At 35.1% G+C, this 11,048-nt stretch overlaps 2 protein-coding genes across 2 annotated transcripts; both read left to right on the top strand.

Moving 5' to 3' along the window:
- Positions 1–921: 921 nt before the first annotated feature.
- On the top strand, positions 922–7,303 carry LOC145571414 (transcription termination factor MTERF8, chloroplastic-like). The gene is made up of 3 exons (XM_081630448.1): positions 922–2,178; positions 4,062–4,236; positions 6,558–7,303. Exon 1 carries the CDS (start codon positions 922–924, stop codon positions 2,125–2,127), a length of 1,206 nt encoding a protein of 401 aa, XP_081486574.1. The 3' UTR covers positions 2,128–2,178; positions 4,062–4,236; positions 6,558–7,303.
- Positions 7,304–9,689: 2,386 nt separating this feature from the next.
- Positions 9,690–10,360, top strand: LOC145571413 (uncharacterized). The gene is made up of 3 exons (XM_081630447.1): positions 9,690–9,848; positions 9,903–10,056; positions 10,188–10,360. The coding sequence occupies exons 1-3, from the start codon at positions 9,690–9,692 to the stop codon at positions 10,358–10,360; spliced, it is 486 nt and encodes a 161-aa protein (XP_081486573.1).
- Positions 10,361–11,048: the final 688 nt, after the last annotated feature.

The raw sequence follows: 11,048 nt of genomic DNA, 5'->3' as shown, positions 1-11,048 counted from the left end.
TTAAATGAAGTGTCCATACATCCTAGACCCATAGTCCACAAATAATTTACATCACTAGGGTCGGCTATCGAACACGGAGTCAGAAGAGTGGCAAAATACATGAATGACTTGTGGCTAGGGGTGAAAGGCCAACCAAGACCAGATATAGGTAGGCCAATGTTAGCATAGTGGTTAGCTCCTACTCGAATTGAATGATAATCAAGAGAGCTAAAAAAAATCGACTTATTAAACTAACACCTCACAAGTTAGCCATCTAATAGAGAACCTCCCAACTCCCAAGCTATTGTAGTTGGTTGGACTCGAAATTGTGACCTCAAAGTCACAACGTATATTCCTTCCAACTCCACTAAGTTTGCTTTGTACGTAGTATATTCCGTAGCTATAATGTACTAAGTATTTTGGTAATAAAATGTACTCTCCTAATTCCATAATAAGAGTCTACTCGTATTTCATTTTACACGATGTTCAATACAATCCCGAGTTCCTGACCACCAATTATCTTTTAAATACATATTAATAAAACTATACACAGTATATAAAGTTGATATCTCACTTAACCCCTATTTTTAATATGGCATTGTGTTTTCATACTTTGTGTAGTGGTGTTAAAAACTGACATGACCCAAAAAATTAATCGATTTACATTTCCATCCATATACATACAATAATTTAGCGTGCAAGTTTAGAATTAGACCTGACCGACCGACCTGACCAACCCGGCTCAACCCCACCTCTAATTTTGGGACGAAAGACTGGAAAGAGTATTGAGCTCAGGAAAATTCAATTAATCTACTGAATTCATGTAATCGGCACTCCGTATTCAAATAGTAACAGGCCCTTTGTCAAAAAAAAAAAAAAAAAAAAAAATAGTAACAGGCCAATAAGAAGAAGGTTGAGTTCATCTAAAATTGACTATACAAAATGATGAAATTTGGGTTCAGCTCTAATGGCACTGTCAATGGCTTCCGATGCCTCTACAGCTACTTCTTCATGCCTGGTTTTCGACGCATTTCAACATCTTCTTCATCAAATGAAGGTAATACTACTTCTTCTTCTTCATTTGCGAACTTCTTAGTTGATAAACTGGGTTTCTCCAACCACCAATCTCTCTCTACTTCCGCTTCACTCGCTAGTCGGCGGAGAATTGGTGGAGCGAAGCTGGTTGCTGATTTCAATAGGGTTGAAGAGGCTGAATCTGTTATTCAATTCCTTAAGCAAATTGGTTTTCAGCAATCTGATATTAGGAAAGTTGTATGTCATGAACCCCGGATTTTACTTTCTAGGGTTAGCCAAACCCTAAAACCCAAAATTAAGGTTCTTAATGATCTGGGTTTATCTGAGTCTGATCTTGTTCAAGCTATTTTAAAAAATCCTTCAATAGTGCGCCAAATTTTGGGTCCTGCAATTCATGCTTTTAGGACTGTTCTAGGTAGTGATGAGAATGTTGTTCGGGTGATAAAAATATCGAATAGAGTTAATTTTAATAAAGCTGCTAAATATTTGATTCCCAATGTTGAAATGTTGCAAAGTTATTGTGGAATTTCTGGTGATGAACTCAAGAAACATATTTTTCACAGGCCTAGTATTTACTGTATGGAGATGAATTCATTTCGAAATCTCTTGATTAGGGTTGAAGAAAAGTTAGGGATTTCTCGAAACTCTGTGATGTTTGTTTATGGAATACAATGTGTCGCTGTATGTAGTGATAAGAATATCTACGATAAATGTGAAGTTTTTAAGAGCTTTGGATGGACTCAATATGATGTCATGGAATTGATCAGGCGAAATCCTTTGTGCTTGACATCAAACGAGGAAAGAATTAAGGAAAGATTGGATTTTCTGATAAACCAGCTGGGTTATAAGCCGGATTACCTAGCATCCCAGTCTTCGTTTTTCACTTATAGCATAGAGAAGAGGTTATTGCCAAGACACCGAGTCTTACAGGTTTTGAAGGAGAAAGGCCTGATAAAAGAGCATTACCTTCTTTCTAGTGCTTCTATCTTGAGCGAGGCTAAGTTCTTGAAAAGGTTTGTTTTTCCTTTTGAGGAAGTCCATGAAGTTTATGCTCAGCTAACAGGCTCTACAGTTGAATCGCTTGTTGCAGGAAGAGTAAAAGGCCAAATCTGAAGATGTCATTGAGTTCATTCTAATGCTGCTAGATGCAAGTCAGTGTATAAGGTATTAGGCGTTCTTAAATTTTAGATCTTTTTTTTTATAATAACATCTATCAATATTCTCTCAATATCATTTCCTTGTCCAAGTAACACTCATGAATCATGTCCACTGGAATGATACGAACCAGTAAGGCTGTAATAGTTAGACATTTTTAGTTGGGAGGGTTGAATAGCAAGAGCATTACTTTGTAGGGAGAGTAAAAAGCCAAATCTGAAGATGTCATCCAGCTTTAATGCTGTTAGATGCTAGTGCATAGTGTATTAGGTGTTGTTAAATTTTAGTTTTTATTTGTTTTTTTTTAATCAAAGCATCTATCAATATTCTCTCAATATCCTCCTTGTCCGTGTAACACTCGTGACTAGGTTTGGGATTCATTCTATTAGGTGTTTCGCATACATGTTGTCCCTTTTATGTGAACCACTGATTTCTTGATCTATATTACATATGCCAGAATTTTATTAATAGATCGTTGCTTTGTTGACTGTTATGACAATTTAATTGGGACGTCAATTATTAATAGTTGATACAGGGATGGGTAACTCTTTTCCAAACTGATCTTATAGAAGCATATTTTATCGAAAGTTGAAATTGTAGTATCTAATATGAAGTGTTAAAAGTTAAAACTAATGACAGTTGCTATTAGCCTAGTTTCAACTTATGGAGCATTTACTGTTTCCATTCTTCTCTAAATTTCCAGTGGATGGACTTAACTTTTGATTTCCTGTTACCCTTTTATCATTATTTGCTTAGATAAAATTTTTTAAAAAAAAAACATGAGAAGTTGATGTTTAATTCTTTTCTTCTACATTATGATGCTGTAACCACCTCACTGTGTATATTATATTAGGTTTGAGAACCCTACTTTTGTTCCAGAAAGATAGTATAAGTCTTGTTAACTGCAGATCATTTTATGAACATTTTAAAATATAATTCCAAGCAACTCTATTATAAAAAATGATTCTCTTACAATTGTGAGGGAGATTCAACACCTGAGAGAACAACTTTAGGTGCATGGCATAGCAGGAAGCCTGGTCGATATAAACCGCCAGTGATTTTTTTAAGCATTTGTTTTTGCAATATCAAATTATCCTTAACCTGTATATACCATTCTGAAAAAATTGTTTCTTAAGAGGATGCGTTAAAATTATGGTGTAGAGTCTTAAGTAGCCTTAGTATTGATACCTACGTGTCTTTACCTCCATTTTTATTTACTTGACTAACATTCCTAAAATGGAAATGTCTATTACTTGACCCATACTATATTTGGTAAGCTTTTGGTAGAGAGATTCTCTAAATTACCACTGCAAAGTGCATGTAGAGACAACTTTGGGGGTAATATTGTGCCAATTGTTATGGGTCTACTAAATAGAAATGGAGGAAGTAGTTTTCACCCCACAAAAGCACCTATAAATTGCAATAGGTCAATGTTCTTGTATGATATTCTGGAATTTTTTTGTTTCTGCTGTGGGACATTCCATATCACCTACCGCAAAGTTCCAGTATCATAGGTGCTGTGGAAGTTGTATTTTTCAGAGTTACAATTTTTTTGTGGGTTAGTTTAGTGTAATTGAGCCTTGTGTTTAATAAAATGATGGAATTTGAACATAAGGGATTGTTTCCCTTCTTTATGCTTGTGTTTGCTTCCTTGAGTTCCTTCTCTTACGAGTAATACCATAAGTCAGCTTTGACCATGAATTTGTTTTATATATAGAATTACATACAATTGTTTGACATCACTCATGTATCTTGGTGACCGTTTTTTTTAATTTTTTTTTCTCTTTTGGGAATTTGATGGCTGTGTTGTTAATTGGTTGAATCAAAATTGAAATTTTATTTGTTTTTGTAAGATCATGAAGTAAATTTGGTGTATTAATGTCACATTTCAGTACGTGTCTGAATCATCATGATGATTAAAGAAAATGGGATCTATCTATGTATATTGTGAAGGAAGTTTGGTTTTTGAAGCGTTTCTCTGTCTATAGTATGTAATACACTGGATCCGAGCTTCAGCTTTTGGAGTCAACTATACACCACAAGTCCACAACCACATTATAAACAAAGGTATTATTGCCAGATCTCTGAAGCTGTATTAATTTTGTTCAAATTTATTGCAGTCATTTCTAATTTTATTTATGTAAAGTCGAGATTAAAACAATTAATAATATAAAACACAGAGTAGATTTATTTTGCTTTTAGTCTTGAAGTAGAGCCTTTATTGTCAGTGTTGAAGGCTCAAAGATCTTATTCCCATGGGATGATTTTTGGCGCCATATCCATTATCCAATGTGCATTCACTTAGGAGTCATTTGGTTGGATATTTTGGAACGAGTTGGAATGAAGTTAGAATCTATTCCATCTACTTTATTGTTTTTTTTAACTATGGAACCCCATACCACAGGGGATCTAACTATACCCCATCCCAAAGAATCTCATAAGTGATACCCACCTCACCTGCTGACCCCATAATAATAATAAGATTCAAATTGTGTTTGGACCCCAAGAAGGTCCCATTCCATTAAGCGATGAAATTACCAAAATACCCTGCAGTGGGGCTCTCAAGAGTTGATTGGGGCCCGAATCCCGAGAAACCCTAAACACTGCCTATAAACTCCTTAACCCCAATCAATTCATTTACTCCTCCTTATAATACTTATCTGCCAAACCATTAAGGGGTAATTTCTTTTGTCTCTCTAGATTTTTTTTTTTTTTTCCTAAACGTCATTTACTATCTTGGCCGTTGGAGGGGCTTTCTTGAGATCACCTTCTATGCAGTTGTCTTCGTTCGTTTTACATGACTCAGTTGGACTAGACGAGCAAACTCCCACTAATATTCACACAACGGATTTCTAGATCTTGGATCTTTATTGACTCTTGGTTGAATCTTTGATTTGAGTCTTGTAGATTTTTGTTATTTGATCTGAACCAATTTTTTCTAATATGGTCTGAATTGAACTTATTTTTCCAATTTGATTGTTTGATTTGACATATTTTTTCTTATGTATTTCTTTTCAGTGTTACTATTAAATTTGTAGATGACTGCTTTACATTGTTCCATCATTCCAGTCTCCCTTTTATGATGATTTTAATACTTTTCCTTGTTGATGTTCATCATTGTATATTACTATAACAGATTAACAGCCAAATATGAATTTGTGTCAGCTAAGTGCTAATTAAAAAACTTTATGCTAGTGCAACAAGTATATACTATATATACTTTGTACCTAACACATTTACAAGGCTAGATCAAAAAATCGTGAGGGTTAAGGCTTGGTTAGAGTACTTTTTCTTTTTGTTTAAAAAATTGAAAATTTTCACATTTTTACAAATAATGAAGAAGTTTGTATCATTTGCCCCAAAAATATGGCAACACGCTAACATGAAGAAAAAGTGGTAAGGTAATGTTCGGGAGCTCTACAGAACAAAAAATTGCATAATTAGATTTGATAGCTCATGGGAAAATAGGCACAAACAAGAGTGGTGCAGGTGGACTGCAGACTACAGCACGAGAATTAAGCATGATGCTTGGGCACTTTTAGTATTTCCAACAGTGCCTAGGAAACAGAGGCAAAGGACTGCATCAAAGCCCTAAATTGAAGCCAAGGAATGGGGTTTCTTAGAATTTTGGTCTACTCTGAGTGTCTGACTGCAGTAACTTAGTCTCCATTCTCGTAGCCCTTGCACATGGGATATGTCCACTGGATTATTGGGGAAATCAACCTGCAGCCGGTTAGGAAAGAATACTCAGGTTTGCAATATTCTAAAAGTTGACAGAGATCTTATAGCTAACAATTGTCGTGCTTGTTTCGCGCTGCTGTCTGGCTGTCTGCATACTCTATCCTCCCTCATCAAGCATTTTTAGGGCTCCAAAGGAATCTGGCCCCAGAGAACATGGAAACCTTCCACATCTGAGCAAGGATATGAATTCCTATTGCTCTTAGTTTCTTTTCTGTTTGTGTTAGCAGGTTAATTTGTGAAAGTTCATCTTGGTTTTGAACCTTTGCTGGTAAAAAAAAAAAAGTTCTTTGAAAAAAACCCTAGCAAGTTATTGGGTGACGAGTTTACTCATCATTATGACTAGTATGTAAAATGTATGCATTTGCGTTGCACGTCATCTCCTGCTTGCATCTGCTTCCTTAATATTCTATCTTGTTTGTTTATTTTCTTATTGTCTGATGTTTTTGTGTGAGAATTTCTTTTCTTTTTTCTCCCCTATGGATGGAAAATGACCTGTTTTGTGCAACGTTTTTGAGTATTGAAATCAAAGAAAAATCATTAGTGGGTAGTAGAATGACACTAGAACAGGAATCTTGTGGCTTCATGCTCTAGTTACTTCAGCAATCAGGGAGATAACATTAATGATCCAGGCACTTCATCTGTTGCAGGTTTGCAGCTCTCACCAAGTATCCATGGCACCCTCCTGGTTTTATCTATGCGTTAGGTGTATTCAACCACCTAAAGGGAAGAGGAAGCACACATCAAGATGCACTTGCACTGTCCGCATGATTATTAAATGTCGCTTCACGAGGAAGAAGAATTGACAGAATTATAGTCAGAACAGGAAGGGGAGACTGCAAAAGAGATGTAAAAATCTGATGTGGAAAATAATGACAGATCTCACCTTAAGGCTTAAGCATCAGCATGAAACTGAACATGACTCACAGATGGGTCCAACTCAATCTAAAGATGGTCGAGGTCAAAATCCGATTTGCTCGTTGGCCAAAAGTGGAAAGAACCACTGGAAATAGGAATAGTTATGCACTTGTGCTTATGCAATTGTAAAGTTAAAATCCTTTTAGGTGTCATTTTCCTTCATTTTCAACTTCCTTATTGATGTTGGGTTTGTTAAAAGGATCCTATCATCATTAGGAAACCACCGTTTCCTTTCTGTGGAAAGGAAGCATACCTTGCACAGAAAGGAAGCATACCTTGTCCAACGAGCCAAAAAGTAAATAAGAAAACAAAAGAAAAAGAAAAAAAAAGAAAAGTGACTGTTGGCGGAAAATGCCAAAGCAATGGCAACAATTTTGATTTTAGAAAACCAAAAGCACAAGTTAAAAGGTGACACTTGTCACAAGTTAAAAGGTCATATAATTTTTGTGACTTAAATCTCTAAAACGGCTATAATTTGTTAACGGTAACTTATTTCAAAAAACCAAAAGCACCAACGGTCATAAATTTTTTTTCTCTATACAAATAAGTATAATTTTTCCATATTCTCACACACTTTCATTTGTTGCATTTTTTTCCCATTAATCTCATCTATGGTGGAAAAAAATCTAATATCACTCAAACAAAATTTTTTTTCTTCATTTCACTTCCAATTTCAAATACCCTTCAATATGGATCGTAATAATTCAAATTACGGGAATAATATGAATTCTCCAAATAATCCAAACTTTCAATATAATCCAAATAATTCTCCTTTTGATCCAAATTTATTACAAAATCCTCATTTTCAAGCTGCTTTGCAATGGTTTAGTAGTCAATCAAGACCAATAAATGTCAATAATATTCCACAATGTCAACCTTCTTTCCCTTTTCCTCAAAGTAGCTTGTCATCTCAACAATCTCTTGGTAATATGCCAGTTTTTTCCATTTCTGAACATTTTACTCAGAACACGGATCAATCACTGGGAGGTTTTGGTGGTAGCAATGCAACTCCAATAGAGGAGAGTGGTGATGAACATGTGGAACAATTAGTGGGGGCGTAACATCTAGAAGACATTAACGATGTTGATGTTGAAATTGTTCCCGAACAAAATGTCAACACTACTGGGCAAAGGAAAAACCAATCATGGAGCATAGCTGAAGACAAAGCACTTGTATCGGCCTACATAAACGCAGGAAATGACGTAATGTGAGGAACCAAGACAAAGAGAAATGGGTATGGGTTGACATCTATAACCGTTACGAACGTTCTAGAATAGAAAACCCCGATGAAATAAAGGTAAGAAACATTAAATCTATGCAAAATCGACGGGATCATATCAATTTACATTGTAGTAAATGGGTAGATGCATATGGGTATCATTATCGAACCAAGGGTAGCTAGTGGTGAGTCCGAGCAAAATTTGGAGAAATTTGCTCACAAAGATTATTACGCAACTAACAACAAGATGTTTTGTTTATTGCACTGTTTTGAGGAATTGAGAAAATATTCGAAATGGGATCCTTCTTTGGCCAAAGATCAATCGAATATGTTACCCGGTGGCCAACAAACGTCAACTGAAAGTGGGGGAAGCGGTAAAAGATCACAACCTGATTCACCATCCGAGGTTGGAGGAAGAGGTAAAAGACCTGGTGGCATAAAACAAACAAAGATGAAAGGTAAAGCATCTACTACTTCATCTTCAAGTATAAATCTTGAAGTGTTAAACACAAATTTTAACGAAGTTGGTGATAAGTTGAATGATTTGGGTGGGCGACTTCTGGATCAGTTGAAGGAAAGAGATGAACTTAAAAAAGCACAAGTTGAAGAAAAGAAAAGGAAAAAGGACGAGGCCATGAAGTTTAGAAGGGTTAGAAAGGTTAATGCAGAAGCCCGTTCTTGATGAAGTGGAATTAGAAATGTATAAGAAACTTTGCAGAATTATTATCAATGTACCATTTTAATATGAGTGTAATTTCTATGTATTAATATGAACTTTATTTGTACTAAATTGAGTTCAAGTCTGTTAATGTTACTTTATATTATTGTGATAATTTATAAGATTGCTACCCATGACATTTCATCTAACCAAAATCTTATCTTCTGGCATCCTTTGTTTTATGACCACATATCATTATCAGAAATCTTATCTTCTGACTAACCTTATCGTTTTTTTGTCTAAATAATTTAGCAGATTGCCCCCAATGACATTTCATCTAACCAAAATCTTATCTTCTGACATCCTTTGTTTTATGACCACATATCATTATCAGAAATCTTATCTTCTGACTAACCTTATCGTTTTTTTGTCTAGATAATTTATCAGATTGCTCCCAATGACATTTCATCTAACCAAAATCTTATCTTCTGACATCCTTTGTTTTATAACCACATATCCTTATCAGAAATCTTATCTTCTGACTAACCTTATCCTATTTTTATCTCTAAAATTCATAATATTACTCCGAATAACATTACATCTATTAATATCAACCTTATATTCCCTTTAGCATTAAAAAAAAAAGCAAAAAAACCCAAAACCTTCTATTTCAAATATTGTTTGGTAATAAACATAATATGAATTTCGATTCAAACTCTTCAAGTTCTTCTTTTTCGTCTTCAAGTTCAACGGATGAAATCTATGATAAAATGGTCATGAAATTTATCAACGAGAGTCATCGATTACAAGTAATGCAAAATGCAGTACATGTAGCTGTAACGAATTCAGTACAACAAAATGAACAAAAACGTCAAAGAAAACGAAGAATAATTGTGCTGAGAAATCGTGAAGCAGCTCACGACAGTTGCAGATTACTTTAGTGACCAACCGGTATACGATGAAACCGCATTTTGAAGGAGGTTTCGTATGCGAAGACCCCTTTTCCTTCGCATTGTCAACACATTAAGTGCAACTAACCGTTACTTCCAACAACACCCATATGCTACCATGCGTCTTGGTGCTTCACCCATTCAGAAATGCACAACAGCCATACGTATGTTAGCTTATGGTTGTTCAACTGATCAAGTAGATGAATATCTGAAGCTCAGTGAAAGCACTGCTAGATAATGTCTTGCTCAGTTTGTCGACAGAGTAATTGCTCAATTTGCAACCGAGTACCTTCGCAAACCAACATTGGAAGATATCCAACGCCTCCTTAGAGAAGGGGAGGACAGAGGTTTCCCTGGCATGTTGGGCAGCATTGATTGCATGCATTTGCTGGATGGAAAGGAATGTATCAAGGAAGATCTAAAACAACAAATGTTATTTTAGAAGCGATTGCTTCCAGGGATTTATGGATTTGACACGCCTTCTTTGGGACACCTGGATCCTGCAACGGCATTAATGTACTTCAACGTTATCCAGCGTTTGATGATATAATAAATAATCGTGCTCCACAAGTTCTGTTTACTGTTAACAGAAATAATTACAACAAAGGATATTATCTCACAGATGGGATTTATCCAAAATGGTCGACATTCATAGACGCTATTGCAGCCCCACAAACCTTAAAGGATAAATTGTTCACTACACGTTAAGAGAGTGCTAGAAAGGATGTTGAGTGTGCATCTGGTGGGTTACAAGCTCGGTTTGAAACCTGCTTTGGCATGGAGTGTAGAGTTGATGTGGAAAATCATGATGACTTGCATCATCATCCACAACATGATAGTTGAAGACGAGCGTGATACATATTTAAACTATAAAGATCCACTTGAATTCGCCCAAGAATAGCCTGGAAATATGCCAGGGTCGTTCTCAACCAAAAATGCAACAACATTTACCGTAACTCTTGGGCAGTATGATCCTGATAATTTTAGTAGATTGATAGCTTCAAGAGGGGAGATTCGCGATAGACAAGTTCATGAGACATTAAAGAACGACATGGTTGAGTATTTATGGGCAAGGTCAAGGAGCTCGGTTGAAAATTAGCATTTTAATAATTTTAAATTATATATGTTATTTTCGTTGCTTATTTTCATCCGTATATTTCATATTTTTAATTCATGTGTTTTAATTCATGTATTTCGTATTTTACTAATTTTTTATATTAATGTGAAAATGTATTAGTTGACGTATTTTTGTTCAATTAATAATAATAATAATAATAATAATAATAATAATAATAATAAACATATTTTACAAACTTTAATAATAATTAAGTGTATAAGTAGGAGTGAGAATATGGTGGGGTATATGTAAACTGAAAAGAGAAAATAAGAAAGGATA

Source organism: Chenopodium album, chromosome 12 (assembly GCF_948465745.1).
Source record: "Chenopodium album chromosome 12, dcCheAlbu1.1, whole genome shotgun sequence".
Taxonomy (NCBI): domain Eukaryota; kingdom Viridiplantae; phylum Streptophyta; class Magnoliopsida; order Caryophyllales; family Amaranthaceae; genus Chenopodium; species Chenopodium album.
The sequence above is the reverse complement of the archived record's forward strand: the minus strand, read 5'-3'. Positions and strand labels throughout refer to the sequence as shown.